Raw genomic sequence first — 14,537 nt, 5'->3', positions numbered from 1 at the left:
GCTATTACCATGGACAGGAAGTCAAGGGGATGGGCCTGCCAGGACAGATATCTCTTTTCTCTCAGCAAAACACAAAACCTCAGGGTACTGGGAGGCTTATGGAAAGCCAACCTCACAGCTTTCAGCCAACAACTTTGTCCTGACCTGGCGACCTGGATTCTCTCATCCCCAAGCAAATTAAAAGACCAAATGTCATTAAGCAATTAATAATGGAGCAGATGCAGTCTGGCGTCGGTGTTTCCACCAGACTCCAATTCCAAAGAACCTGCGTCAGTCCCTAAGGACAAAGTGGCTCTCTGCAAGCCGAGGGCAGAAGAGGACCTGGCAAGGTCTTAGAGCAGTGCCTGGCACTTATGCAAGGTTCTGTACTTGTTGACCACCTCTTGAATACTCACGATCCCTTGGCACTCTTCAGCCTGGACCAGCGCAAACCACACGCCCACGCACGGAATTGCACCCACACCTGTTCATATGCAACCCCCACAAAATCAATAACACAACAACCCTTACTGCCAGAATACAGATTTTGGAGGCAGAGGCATTGTGGTGTTAATCTTGCTACTAACGTTCAAAATAAAGCCTACCACATAATGATCTTTTTTTATGATTATCGGTTTAATCCTGGATGAACTAAGGGTCTACTGTGTGCAAAGTCGTATGCTGAACCGCTAGCCAGGGGTAGTCCCCTTCTTGCGCGACCACTTCCACCAGAAGCTGAGACTTGCCCCCTAAGTCTTCCACCCGCCAGGGGCCGCTGTAGGAAACCTAGGCGTCCTTTCGCACGTCACTCTTTGACCCCGCGAAGCCGTTGCCCGGAGCTAAAATGGCGGCGTCAGTGGCTGCTGCGGCCGGGAGGCTGCGGCGAGCCATTGGGAGGTCGTGCCCATGGCAGCGGTTCTCAACCGAGCCCCACCCACCCCACGGAGCGGCCGTGCGGGACGCCTTCCTGAGCTTCTTCCGAGATCGCCACGGCCACCGGCTCGTGCCCTCCGCTTCCGTGAGGCCGCGCGGCGACCCCAGCCTGCTTTTCGTCAACGCAGGCATGAACCAGGTGGGGGCGGGGCCACACCGATCGGGGGCGGAGCTCGAGGGGTCAGCCTGAGAAAAGTGCTTTCAAGATTGGACCAAAAAAGTGAGGGGCGGAACTCAGAGTGGAAGAGGGACTGGGTAAAGTGGTTGGGAGCCTGGTTAGGTTTGGGGAATTAGCTTGGAAACTTGTGGGGAGAAATTAAGTTTATTATCCTCGGATAACAGGTGTGAGGCCCTGAGGGACGGGCTTCGAGTGGAAAACTATTTAAATAAATAGAATTCATTTATTAAATAGACATTTATTGCACTCCTGCTAGGTAAATTTTACTACTTTTTACTAGGAAGAAGTGTCTGGTTTAGGTTCATTTTCCTCTTCTTTGCTTCACATACACTAGAAACGACTGCCTGAGCTCCTTGGGGTTCCCATATCCAAGACCACATTATACCCTTGGAGTCACAAATAGTCTTGAGTTTCAACAGCCATCTGCATCCACTCCCCAGTTTAATCCTGTACTAAGGAACTAAAGAACTCCCCCTTCCTTACTTTTGTGCTTCCAGTTCAAGCCCATCTTCCTGGGCACGGTGGATCCACGAAGCGAGATGGCAGGCTTCCGACGTGTAGCTAACAGCCAGAAATGTGTCAGGGCTGGAGGACGCCATAACGACCTGGAAGATGTGGGCCGTGATCTCTCTCATCATACTTTTTTTGAGATGCTTGGCAACTGGGCTTTTGGGGGTGAATATTTTAAGGTGAGTTTCCAGGGAACTCTAGACTTAAAGCCTTTGAACCCCGAATACTGGACATTGTGGCCAGGTGCTAGGCTGTGTTATAGGGGAGAAAGATGACTTGGTTGGTAAAGTGCTTGTGGTTCCCAGAACTTGCATTTAAAGTGCAGCCCGAAAGTCTGTGTCTGTGATTCTGGAGGATCCTTGGAAGTTCACAGACAAGCTCGTCTTGCCTACAGACAAGGTTCCAAGCTAATGAGAGACCCTGTTTCAAACAAAAATTAGTTCCTAAGTACAGACACCCACAGCTGTCCTTTAACTTTCACAGGTGAATGCCCACATGTTACAGGAGTGCACACACACACATGCACATGCGCGCACACACACACACACACAACGTCCAATGTGAAGGAATATGCCTCACTTCCCTGACTGAGGGAAGGGACTGTCTCCTGCCTAATGGCCATTTAAAAGTTAGCTGAACAGATAGCCAGACAGCTGTGCTGAGATCGCCACTGGAGTCACTGGACCTAAAGTCCCCAGGTCAGGGTGGCTGGGTGGAGAGGTTTATGGAGAAGATAGAATTCATCTGGGTCTGGAAAGAAGGTAGGTCTGTAACGATGGGCACACTTTCTGGGTAAGAAAAGCCTCAAGGCAGAAGTGGACATGGTCTGACATTGAAGCTAGGGTGGGTAGTGGGAATGGTTTTGTCTTATTCTCATGAACTTGGGTGGCCAGATCGTCTCATCTCTCCACCCCCATGGTGGGTTTCCCTGCAGAAGGAAGCATGTAGCATGGCCTGGGAACTGCTGACTCAAGTCTATGGGATCCCTGAGGACAGGTTATGGGTCTCCTATTTCAGTGGTGACTCCAAGACAGGGTTGGACCCAGACCTGGAGACCAGAGACATCTGGCTCAGCTTGGGGTAAGTCAGGCCCCTTCTTCTGTCCCCTGGCAATAGGAAGAGTAGAAAACAGACCTATCTGTACAAGCCCTCATGACTTTGGCATGTCCCAGCATGCTATGCTCAGCCCTAGGACCCTCTTCCTAACCTGGACTTGGGTGAGAGGCTATCCCAGCCTCTGACCATGCCAGTCTCCCACCACTTACATGACTTTCTCCCCAGGGTACCTGCCAGCCGTGTGCTCTCGTTCGGACTGCAAGAGAACTTCTGGGAGATGGGAGACACCGGACCTTGTGGGCCTTGTACCGAGATCCATTACGATCTGGCTGGTGGAATGGGACCCCCCCAGCTGGTTGAGCTATGGAATCTGGTCTTCATGCAACACTACAGGTAATGGTGGCCGTCACTACCACTAGTTGCTAGTCAAAAAGAGAAACTGATCTAATTCTCCTCCTTGACTGTGACATCCTTCACTCATTACTGATGTTCTCTGGCCTCCTGTCACATCATGGAGTTGAGCTTGGTGATTGCTATGATTTTCTTCTAACGTATCTTACAGATCTCTCTAAAGACAAAGAATCTATCTTAGTGGGCATGTCTAGGTGCAGACAAGGGCCCAAGCAAGGCCTTTCTCCTTTTTGAGAAAAGAGAGGACCCAAGGTCTTCATCATCTACATTTGAGCAGGGGAGCGGGGGTACCTGCCTCTCTCAGCCCCTGGGTTGTCAGGTTTCTGCTGAAGTTGACCACCTGCCTCAGACCTGCCAGACCCAGTTGGCCTCACCTTGCACACTTTTCCTGGCCAGAGAGGCAGACGGAAGCCTGCATCTGTTGCCACAGCAACATGTGGACACAGGAATGGGCCTGGAAAGACTGGTGGCTGTACTGCAGGGCAAGCATTCCACCTACGACACCGACCTCTTTTCTCCACTGCTTGATGCTATACACCAGGTGAGCACCCCCTCTGCCTCAGCCCCATTTTTTTTTTTTTTTTTTTTGGTTCTTTTTTTCGGAGCTGGGGATCGAACCCAGGGCCTTGCGCTTCCTAGGCAAGCGCTCTACCACTGAGCTAAATCCCCAACCCCAGCCCCATTATTTTTTAGCTTTCCGGTGTGCATGTGTGCACGTGCGTGTGTGTGTGTGTGTGTAGCATTGGCATTAGAATCATATGCCACTGGGCCAGCAATTGTACATGGGTTGTAGAGGTCAAAGTCGGGTCCTCGTGCTGGTGAGGTAAACACTGTACCAGCTGAACCATCTCCCCAGTTCCTCCACCCTCTGGTGTTGTTGAGAACTCAAGAGCATTCCCAACATGTGGGGACAGTACAGACCAAGGATCCTAGGGTATCAAGTGTACTGTGACCTGATGTTACCCCTCATTCTTCCCCTCATCCATTCAAAATGTGCATGTGTCTATCCTTAAGAAAGGTTCTGGGCTTGGAGCTCAAGCAGACACTGAGGCAGATCCTCTATTAGGGTAAAAAAATTATTAGAAGATTTATTAACTTTACAGACAGAAGCATGGCAGGATTCTGAAGAGAGTTCAGGCCCCAACACCAAGGCCGAGTGGTGGTCCTTTCTTAAGAGGTCTTAGAAGGTCTTTGTGCCATGTTGTTGATAAGTAGTCCACAGCATGGGCCTTCATCCCAGAGAAGGAGAATGCTTCTCGGAGAATGTCGGGACGTGATGAAGGCACTTCTACCTGACTGCACCCACTATTCTGTTAGCCCTCGGTGTCCTGAGTCTGGTGTCCTGAGCCTGTAGTCGGATTGGGGAGTTAAGAGCGGCACCTGCCATTTTCCTGGAATCTAGGCACACGACGAGTCTGGTGTGCTAGGGGAGGTAGAGATGGCTTTTGGTAGAGGGTTTGCCATTTTCTTGAGGGTGGCTGTAAGGAAGAGGTTGCTGCAGGTGGGTGTGGCTTGACTATCGCCCCTAATCCAAAACCTTTATGCTTGGTACAGAGGCTCAAATAAAAAAAGATATAGAGCTATGTCTGTGTATGTCATGTGTGTGTGTGTCGTATGTGTGTGTGTCCTCTATATGTGTGTCCTCTGTGTGTGTGTGTGTATGTGTATTGTGTGTGTTATGTTTTTGTGTGTATGGTGTGTTTGTGAGTGTGTGTCCTCTGTGTATGTGTATGTGTATGTGTGTGTCGTGTGTATGTGTTTGTGTGTGTGGTGTGTTTGTGAGTGTGTGTCCTTTGAGTGAGTGTGTATGTGTGTGTGTGTGTGGTGTGTTCGTGTGTGTGTCCTCTTTGTGTTTGTGTGTGTGGTATGTTTGTGAGTGTGTGTCCTCTGTGTGTTTGTGTGTATGTGGTGTGTTTGTGTGTGTGTCCTCTGTGTGTTTGTGTGTGTGGTATGTTTGTGAGTGTGTGTCCTCTGTGTGTTTGTGTGTGTGTGGTGTGTTTGTGTATGTGTGTGGTATGTGTGTGTGTATGTGTGTGGTGTGTTTGTGTATGTGTGTGGTATGTGTATGTGTGTGTGTTTATGTGTGTCATGTGTATGTGTGTACCCACAGAGACCAGAAGAAGGCATCATATTAACTGGAGTCACAGGTAGTTGTGAACCACTTGGTGTGGGTGCTGGGAACCAAAGTCGGGCCCTCAGGAAGAGCAGCAAGCACTCTTCACCATCCCACCATCTCTCCAGCCCCTCGTGTGTCACTTTGTTTGAAACGTCTTTACAAACACAAGTGCCATCTCTAGGTGGCTTCGTTTTTTACCAACTGTCCTTTAGTTTCTTGACGCTCAGCCAACAGGAAGTACAAACCAGATCCTAAGCTAGGGGCCTTCTCCTTTCTCAGCTCTGTTAATAGTTCCTAGCCCAGAATCCGCACAGGACTCCACTCTTAGACTGTGTCCTACAGGATTCGGGGGATTTTATGGCTGAGAACAGGCATTTACCTGGGCCGGGTCAGGCAGACCCAACAGCTATGGCCGCTCTCCTGCTTTACAGAGCTGCAGGGTTCCCCCGTACTCTGGCCGCGTAGGGGCAGCGGATGAGGGACGAATAGACACAGCGTACCGAGTTGTAGCTGATCACATCCGCACGCTCAGTGTCTGCATTGCTGATGGCGTCTCCCCGGGGATGTCAGGCGCCCCGTGAGTCTGGTGCTGCGGGAGTGGCAGGGCTGCCAGGGAGGGAATGGGGAGGTGAAATCAGGTCAAGAGCTCAAAAGGACTAGGGGAAGCAACCCACACCCCGTATTGCTGACTAATTGACGCCAGGGGTTCATGCCTGCACTCTGAAACCCTCTAGGCTAGTTCTTCGTCGGATTCTCCGTCGAGCTGTGCGCTATTCCACAGAGGTCTTGCAGGCACCACCTGGCTTTCTGGGCAACCTGGTACCAGTGGTGGTGGCGACATTGGTAAGTTCAGAGCCTCCTCCTTTCTGCACACCTTCTGAACCTTGGGAGCTCACCACTGAGCAACAGTGGTGACCCACCCTCACCGTCTAGTCCTACATCCCATCAAGCAGGCTGGAAAGCTAGTCTTGCTCACAAAAAGCAGGGAGACCTCGCAAGGATGCTTCAGGATGCTGGATCTTTGACCTCAGGGTTCCCTTCCACTTATTGCCTGCGAAGCCTCATCTGAGCCTCCTGGGCGGGTGTCCCCTGATACCGGGAGTATGGAGGAGGGTGGACTGTTTACCTCTTCCGAATTCTCCTACACCCCTAGGGAGCTGCTTACCCAGAACTTCAGAAGAACTCAGTCAAGGTATTGATCTGGGAGGTTGGGTGGGGGCATGGGGATGGGAGGAGGAGAGCTGTAGGGAGAAGCCTGGCCTGTCTCCAAGGAAACCCAGACCCACTCCCTGCTCTGCCTCGGTTCAGATAGCCAACCTGGTGTCAGAGGATGAGGCAGCCTTCCTGGCCTCCCTGCAGAGAGGCCGTCGGATCATTGATCGCACCGTTAAGCGCTTGGGCCCTTCTGATTTGTTCCCTGGTGAGTTGGGAGCCTAACCAAAGCAAATGGATTCTCAGGCATACCAGTGTGAGCAAAGGCCAGAGGTTTCAGCCTGCTGGGGCTTCAGACTCACCCCCAGCCCTGACTTCTGCCAGAAGTTTCTCCCACTTGCTTTAAACCTGACCATTGCAGGAACCCGCTCTGCCACCCGTCTCCTAACCACCCAGCCAGCCCCACCTCCCATCCCTTGTTTCCAAAGTCAGCTTCGTGCTTAAACTGAGGCCACCAAAATGCCATGAGCCCTGGGAGTGTGCTGGGCTACCCTCATCCTTATCTGACCTTGGAACCCAAGTTTCAAAGTTTCAAGATGGCTCCTCGCACACTGGAGGGGGTCTGTGTGGCCGAAAAAGCCTGAGCCAGCTCTCTTCCTTCTCCTCCCTTTGATCTGCTGCTCTCATCCTCAAAACTTCTGCTCTCTCTCCTCAGCCGAAGTGGCCTGGTCACTGTCACTGTCTGGGAATCTGGGGATCCCCCTGGACCTGGTGCAGCTAATGTTGGAGGAGAAGGGGGTGAAGCTGGACACTGCGGGCCTGGAGCAGCTAGCCCAGAAGGAAGCCCAGGTACAGTCCACGGGACCGGGCAGTGACCCAGCCATTCCTCCCTCTGCCCTTATCGCTGAGGGGACAGAACCACAGCCCTGCTCAGTCTACGGAGAGAAACATCAGCCCCAGTGACCAAACAGAAGCTGAGGGGAGGGAGTCCTCAGGTGGTTGTGAGCAAAGAGACCTGACCCTGAGGCATCTGTCCTGTCTAGTTTAGTAGACACATAAGATAGCTCTCTAGAAGCCAGCAAACACCCTTAGGTCTTATTCTTATGCCGGGTCCACAGAGACAGGGCTCTCAAAGGCTCAATCCCCATCCTGTGGAGTTCTCCATACATCTGATGCCCCCTCACCATCAACACACACACACACACTCACACACACACACACACACACACACACACACTCATACACACACACTATTGTCCTGCTGCAGCACCGGGCCCAGCAGGCAGAGGCAGCTCAGGAGGAGGGATTGTGTCTTGATGTCCACGCACTGGAGGAGCTGCACCGTCAAGGCATACCCACAACTGATGACAGCCCCAAATATAACTACTCTCTTCGCCCCAATGGGGATTATGGTGAGAACCTAGACCCAGACTGGTAGGCACAAGCTTACCTGACCTTGACTGGGAAGGAGAGAAATGGTAGCCACCAGCCTCTTGCATTGCCCTAAGTAGCCAGCAGGGGTCACTACCTCCTTCATCCGGAAAACCCTTCTTCACCCTCTGAAGCCAGATGCCTTTTCCTCAAATCCCAGACCCATCACATTCCCAGACCCTAACACTGGTATCCTTCTGCCTCTGGGCAGAGTTTGGCCTCTGTGAGGCCCAGGTATTACAGCTGTATTCAGAGACTGGGACAGCTGTGGCCTCCGTGGGAGAAGGCCAGCGCTGTGGCCTCCTATTGGACAGAACCAACTTCTATGCTGAACAAGGGGGTCAGGCTTCGGACCGAGGCTACCTCATTCGTACAGGGCAGCAGGTGAGTGTCAGACACCCCGAGGATGACTTCCATGGGAGGTGGATGTGAGGCCACAAGTCGAAGGATGACCACAATCAGTCATCTGGCACTTTGACTCTCTTCTCCTCAGGATGTGTTGTTCCCTGTGGCCCGGGCTCAGGTCTGTGGAGGCTTCATCCTGCATGAGGCCATGGCTCCCGAGTGCTTACAAGTCGGGGACCGAGTGCAGCTCTATGTGGATAAGGTAAGGCGCTTATCCCTACTACTCTTGGGGACTTGCAGCCGCTGTCCCTCCCCACCCCAGGCCCTCTACCCAGGACCCTGGGTGACAAAAGTGTTCCAGGCCTGGCGAATGGGATGCATGGTGAAGCACACAGCCACCCACCTGCTGAACTGGGCACTTCGGCAGACGCTCGGACCAACCACCGAACAGCGGGGCTCCCATCTCAACCCGGAGCGGCTGCGCTTTGATGTGGCCACGCAGGTGAGCTGGACACAGAAAGACAGGCTTTATGGGAGGCGACATGCAGCAAGGCAGACAGGAGGTAGGTTGACTAGTGTTGAGGACCTGGGCTGTAGGTCGGTACCACTGCACTGTCCCTCGGAACCTCACCTCGGCAAGACCCCTCTACTCGGGACACTACTTCACCCCTAGCCACTCCTCACCTTCCTTGTCCCCACTGGGAACATCAGCTACCCTTTAATGGACAAAAGCATTTACCTAACCTGTGCCTGTTGCTCTGCGTCCCCACCCTCCCAGACCCCACTGACCACAGAGCAGCTACGGACAGTAGAGAGCTACGTGCAGGAAGCTGTGGGGCAGGATAAGCCTGTATACATGGAGGAAGTGCCCCTGGCACACACTGCCCGTATCCCCGGCCTTCGCTCACTGGATGAGGTGAGCTGCAAGCCGGCCATCCCAGGATGCTTCCCCAGCCTTCACAGGTACCTAACAGCCCTTGTGCCACCTTCCCCTCAGGTGTACCCAGACCCCGTTCGGGTCGTGTCAGTGGGGGTTCCTGTGGCCCAGGCACTGGCACCAGCCTCCCAAGCTGCACTGCAGACTTCGGTGGAGCTGTGCTGCGGGACGTGAGTCACTCTTGGGCAGCCCTGAGCCCTGGATCCTCACCCTCCCTTAACCTTAGCTTTGGGCTCAGACTTCTCCACTATCATCCTTTTCTTCACTTCCTTCCAGGCACCTGCTAAGTACTGGGGCTGTGGGAGACCTGGTGATTATTGGGGATCGCCAGCTGGTCAAAGGCATCACTCGCCTACTGGCCATCACCGGGGAGCAGGCCCAACAGGTTAGAGTACAAGGATCCCTGGAGACTTGTGAATGTTGAGGGGCTGAGGGGAACCCACGGCTGCCCAAGCTCAGCAGTGCCCAGTGGTACGGCCAGCATTCGTATACACGCACTGCGGTGACGGAGTCTCTGCCAGCAGCTAGCAGCTGCTAATTTAGCTGCTGGTTCCGGTCAGGCCCCTACTGGCAAACATTTCTAATATGGTCCAGACTGTAGTGAGGTAGGAGACACTGTCCTAGGAGGGGTGACTAAGTCTAAAGCCTTTGTTTTCTTGTCCCCTCCCGTAGGCCCGAGAGGTGGGCCAGAGCCTGTCGCAGGAGGTGGAAGTGGCAAGCGAACGGCTAAGTCGGGGCAGCCGGGACCTGCTGGAGGCTCACCGGCTATCTAAGGACATAGGACGTCTCATTGAGGTCAGGGGCCACACCCTCACCACTCCAGTCCCTGCCTTCCACTAGCCGTGTTCCTTCCTTATCCCTTCCCTGACCTTTCCCATCCCTCCTGGCCTCCCAGCTGCGCAGACATTTGTCTTCAGGGTAGGTATGGTGTCTGCCCTGGTACTGTCAGTCAGGAGAAGGGCAATGACACACGGCTCTGACCATAGTTCACAGAGTCTGCTGTGATACCTCAGTGGCAGCGGCAGGAGCTGCAGACCACACTGAAGATGCTACAGCGCCGTGCCAACACCGCCATCCGGAAACTGGAGAAGAGCCAGGTAAGAGGAGGTCAGCCCTGCCTGGCACTCATAAACATCACCTCACTCACCCTAGGAAGCTTCCAGAACTGGGATAGAAGTCAGGGACAGCATCCTACTTCGTGTGCTCCCATATCACCAAGCCACTCCCCACCTCTGCCTGCCACACCTCCTCCCCTCCCTGCACCCCTCCCCTCCCCGCCACCATTCCCATTAGACAGCCTCCTGACTGAAATGCCAATCAGCCTTAATTGCTCATTGACTGCCAGCTCCTGATCCCCTCCCAGTCCATCTGTGCCATCTGGCCTTCCTCCTCTCACCTTCAGCAACCTAGAGGGCCCTGTGACAGAATAGAAGAGCCAAGGCAGTCACAGAAGGCCACAGATGCAACCCAAGAAAGCAGCCGCACCAGGCAGAGCCCCGCCCACCACCTCTCCTCAGAACTGATGGCCTTTATGGAGAGAGCGAGCATGGGAGGGCGGGGGCTGTCAGGCTGGGTCTCAGTTCAGAAGTGGAATATCCAACTCCGGCCCCTCTGCTGCTCCTCGGCCCCACAGGCTACGGAGAAATCCCAGGAGCTGTTGAAACGGCACTCGGAGGGGCCTCTGATTGTGGACACTGTCTCCGCCCAGTCCCTCTCGGTGAGTGCCGTGCAGTGGCCTGCCTGGGACCTGCAGAAGGCTAAGTCCTGCCTGGGAGGTCCTGGGCATCTGGGGAGTGGTGGGTCACTATGTCACCCTCATACAGGTGCTGGTAAAGGTCGTGCGGCAGCTGTGCAAACAGGCCCCCAGCATGTCCGTGCTGCTGCTCAGCCCCCAGCCCACTGGCAGTGTCCTGTGTGCCTGCCAGGTGGCCCAGGTAAGAGGGTCCCAAGAACCCACCTGAAATGGCCCCTGTCTAGCTGTTTCTACCTCTTTTGTTCTTCCAGACAGGAGATGTAGGGTACAGGGAGATAACCTATGACGGGACTAGAACAATCTCTCCTCGTCCCTAAAGATAACCCCTTCCCCTTCCCAGAAGGCATTGTGAATTCCTTAGTCACCTGCCTCAAGGCCCCAGTTACTTGCAAACAAGTCTCAGTTGCTCATCCCTTCCCTGCGCATTCCCAGTCCAGCCCGTTCCTTTTTGCCTCACCAGATGCCCCACCCGAGGGAGGGTGTTGATGACTGGTGACTGCATTCTCAAGGGGTCCACCAAGTAGGTAACAGCATCGAGGGCTGTTCCACGTAATTTTTCCCTTCTGATTCTCTCCCCGTAGGGTGCCACACCTACCTTCACAGCTGAGGCCTGGGCCCTAGCTGTGTGCAGCCACATGGGAGGCAAGGCTTGGGGCTCTCCAGTGATAGCCCAGGGTACTGGACACACTGCTGACCTGGAGGCTGCCCTCAGGACAGCCCGAGCTTATGCACTCAACCAGCTCTGACGAGGCCCACCCAGGACACAGAGGAATAGAAGGCAGGCAAGCATCTGGAGCCACATAATCTTCCCGGAGGCGGGAGCAGAGGACCAGCGGCTGGAGGCCAGGTCTCCGAGCCAAAGCAGGGCACCAGGGCCACTGAGAGGCGAGCAGGAAGAAGTGTGGATTGAGGGGCAGCAACCCCAGCAAATGGAAGACCTGGGCTGCTGTGGTTGGGAGCACCCATTCAAAGCGTTTCACCGGCTGCAGACTCAGCTCAGTGGTTAAGAGCACTTGTTCCTAGAAGGGACCCAGGTTCGGTTCCCAGCATCCACATGGAGGTTCCCCACCCCATCAGGCACCAGAAATACATGTGGTACACAGACATACATGTAGGCACTCGTGTATACAGACACTCATACATGCAAAGTAATAAAACAATTTTTTTTTCTTTTTTTTCGGAGCTGGGGACCGAACCCAGGGCCTTGCGCTTGCTAAGCAAGCGCTCTACCGCGGAGCTAAATCCCCAACCCCATAAAACAATTTTTTTAAAAAAGTGTTTCACAGAGCATTAGAAGTCCTAGAAAAGTCTGTCTGTGGGAAAAAGAGTGGCCTGCCCGTCAGTGCTTCCGGAGGCCCAAGGTGAGCTCCCAGCAGCCATATATGGCTCACAGTCGCTTTTAACTCCACCAGCAGCAAGCCTGTTGCCTTTTTCTGGATTCTGTGGCCTTTGCAAATATGTGACATAAAAAAAAAAAAGAAAGAAAGAAAGAAAGAAAAAAAAGTGGGGGCTGGAGAGATGGCTCAGTGGTTAGAGCACACTAGATGCTCTTCCAGAGGTCCTGAGTTCAAATCCCAGCAACCACATGGTGGCTCATAGCCATCTGTAATGGGATCTGATGCCCTCTTCTGGTGTGTCTGAAGACAGCTACAGTGTACTCATATATATAAAATAAACAATTTTTTTAAAAGAAAAAGTGTCCTTCCCCGGCATGACCTAAGCATCCCATCGGTAACCTGACCACTCACCCTAGTAGGAAAGTACTTGGTGCCTCAACCCGGACCGCCAAGCACGCATGTTCAGAGGGGGCCAGGGTTGCCTGGATACCAGGAAGAGTCTCCTGGCTATCAAGACTCAGAAATGTCATGTGAAAGTGGGACCAGTGCAGCACAAATGGACCCCTGGTGCCACTAGTCACTAACAGTGACTGAAGTAAGGCCAGGATGGCTCACTGATATTCTGAGCAGCAGGGCCTGGTCAGCTGACAGTGACCAGCAGACAGCTCTCCCCTCGTGGAGCCTGCTTCCAGGGGAAACGACGGAAGTGGGGAGGGAGGGGGCCGTCAAGGATGAGAAAGGGAAAGAATGGGGACAGGAGGACACGGTGGTGTCACTAGCTCTGGGAAGGGTGTCTGAGCTAGAAGGTATGGGTGTAAGCCTTGAGGAAACCCAAGAGAGGTGTTTGAGCTGAAGGAACACCGGGTGAGGCTATGAGCGGTCAGACCAGTGATGGACTTTTCTTATTCAGAGAGGGTCTCCATATATAGCTGTTTGTTTGGCCTGGAACCACTGTGTGGGCCAGACTGACCTCTAACAGAGATACGCCTGTCTCTGCCTCCCGAGCGCTGGTATTGAAAGCTTACACCACCGTAAGAGTTAACACAGCACGTGCTCCAAGCTGGAGCTAAGGTGAAAACCACTGAAGGCGATCGCTCAGCAAAGTACTTGCTCTTTGAGCACAGGGACCCAGGTTCAAGTGCCAGGAGCCCCATGGCGGCATCCCTTCATAATCCCAGCTGTGCCATGTGGAGAAGGGTGCACAGAGGTGGGCGGATCCCTGAGCTCCACAAGCCATCTAGCCTAGCCTATTCATCGAGTTCCTGGGCAACAAAAGACCCTTTCTCAAGGTGGACAGCACCTGAGGGATGACACCTGAGGTCAGCCTTTCTCCCCACCACATGCGTGTACACACCTGTGGACACATATGTGCCCAAATAAAGCAGCTGAAGCCGAAACCCAACATTTGAAGCTAAGGGATGTGGGGAAGACCCTCCTCCTCTATCAGAACAAAGCTGCCCAGCAGAGCTATACCCAGATGCAGGAGTGAGGGATGGGTGGGGACAGGAGTGGGGGTGTGCATCTTCAAAGCATGATTCCCTGACGCTAATTAACAAAGCAGAGCGAGCCTGCATGATGCCATAGCGCCCCACCGCCTAACGTGTAATCATTTGGACTGGGAATGTAGCTCCAGAGGCAGAGTAACACATGGATTGAGCCCTGGGTTCGATCCCCAGCAACCCATTAACTCAATTACACCCCTGCCATCCCAGCTCTGGAGAAGCGAGGCATGAACAACACAAGTTCAAGATCATCCACGACTATACAAGTGATGGTTTGTAAGTCTCTTGAGAGGGCTTGAAGGGACTTGGGAACAGTAGTCTGCCTCCTCACTGCATGGCTTGACCTCTGGAGCTTGATAGAAGATTGGTCTTCTACATTTACCACAGATCCGGCTCCTCCATGACCACCGAACTGAGGCGCCAACAGAGGCAATCTGACCAGAGAAGCTAAGCTTTCCTGGGACAACTCTCTCTCTCTCTCTCTCTCTCTCTCTCTCTCTCTCTCTCTCTCTCTCTCTCTCTCTCTCTCTCTCTCTCTCTCTCTCTCTCTCTCTCTCTCTCTCTCTCTCCAGTCTGCTGTCCCTCTCCTCTAGAGAACCATTTCTCTTACTACACATAGCCGGATCCCTGGAGCCCGCTCTCCTGCCTACAAACAGATAAGGACAGCAGCCCTAACTTGTCTGTCAAGCCAGTGCTGAGAGCTTGCACCAGGCTGAGTGACAGAGCCATCTGGAGGCCCAGGCCCTTCCTGCTCCTGATACTTGGTTCATATTAGAGAAAACCGAAGGGGCTACCCAGCAGATTTGGGGTCTACAGCTCAACCACAGGGGAATTCCAGAGACTTAAGTAACTGTAGAAAGCCCCCTCGCTTCCCCGGTCTCCTTTGTTATTCTTGGG

At 53.4% G+C, this 14,537-nt stretch overlaps 1 protein-coding gene and 1 long non-coding RNA gene across 13 annotated transcripts; one reads left to right on the top strand and one right to left on the bottom strand.

Moving 5' to 3' along the window:
- Positions 1 to 810: 810 nt before the first annotated feature.
- On the top strand, positions 811 to 12,497 carry Aars2 (alanyl-tRNA synthetase 2, mitochondrial). Of its 4 annotated transcripts, none has more exons than XR_015628519.1 (23): positions 811 to 1,051; positions 1,588 to 1,779; positions 2,535 to 2,680; positions 2,882 to 3,049; positions 3,464 to 3,608; positions 5,615 to 5,760; positions 5,918 to 6,026; positions 6,337 to 6,375; positions 6,492 to 6,603; positions 7,051 to 7,184; positions 7,603 to 7,747; positions 7,978 to 8,150; positions 8,260 to 8,373; positions 8,473 to 8,613; positions 8,890 to 9,027; positions 9,109 to 9,218; positions 9,325 to 9,433; positions 9,721 to 9,843; positions 10,035 to 10,145; positions 10,682 to 10,765; positions 10,872 to 10,982; positions 11,383 to 11,835; positions 12,002 to 12,497. XR_015628519.1 is itself a non-coding variant. In NM_001431966.1 (22 exon segments), coding segments are annotated over 22 exon segments (2,943 nt in total). In that variant the 5' UTR covers positions 811 to 823; the 3' UTR covers positions 11,548 to 12,497.
- LOC108351892 (uncharacterized) lies at positions 4,130 to 10,430 on the bottom strand. Of its 9 annotated transcripts, none has more exons than XR_015629411.1 (7): positions 10,196 to 10,430; positions 8,515 to 8,618; positions 8,130 to 8,360; positions 6,904 to 7,112; positions 6,501 to 6,616; positions 5,563 to 5,789; positions 4,130 to 4,415 (listed from the first exon to the last, which is right to left on the bottom strand). It is a non-coding gene; the product is annotated as an uncharacterized LOC108351892 (long non-coding RNA). The 9 variants fall into 9 exon arrangements; XR_015629413.1 differs by lacking the exon at positions 10,196 to 10,430 and adding an exon at positions 10,057 to 10,146 and having other exon boundaries at positions 4,130 to 4,490; XR_015629410.1 differs by lacking the exon at positions 10,196 to 10,430 and adding an exon at positions 10,057 to 10,146.
- Positions 12,498 to 14,537: the final 2,040 nt, after the last annotated feature.

The sequence above is a fragment of the Rattus norvegicus genome, chromosome 9 (genome assembly GCF_021556685.1).
Source record: "Rattus norvegicus strain SHRSP/BbbUtx chromosome 9, alternate assembly SHRSP_T2T, whole genome shotgun sequence".
Classification (NCBI taxonomy): Eukaryota; Metazoa; Chordata; class Mammalia; order Rodentia; family Muridae; genus Rattus; species Rattus norvegicus.
The sequence above is the reverse complement of the archived record's forward strand: the minus strand, read 5'-3'. Positions and strand labels throughout refer to the sequence as shown.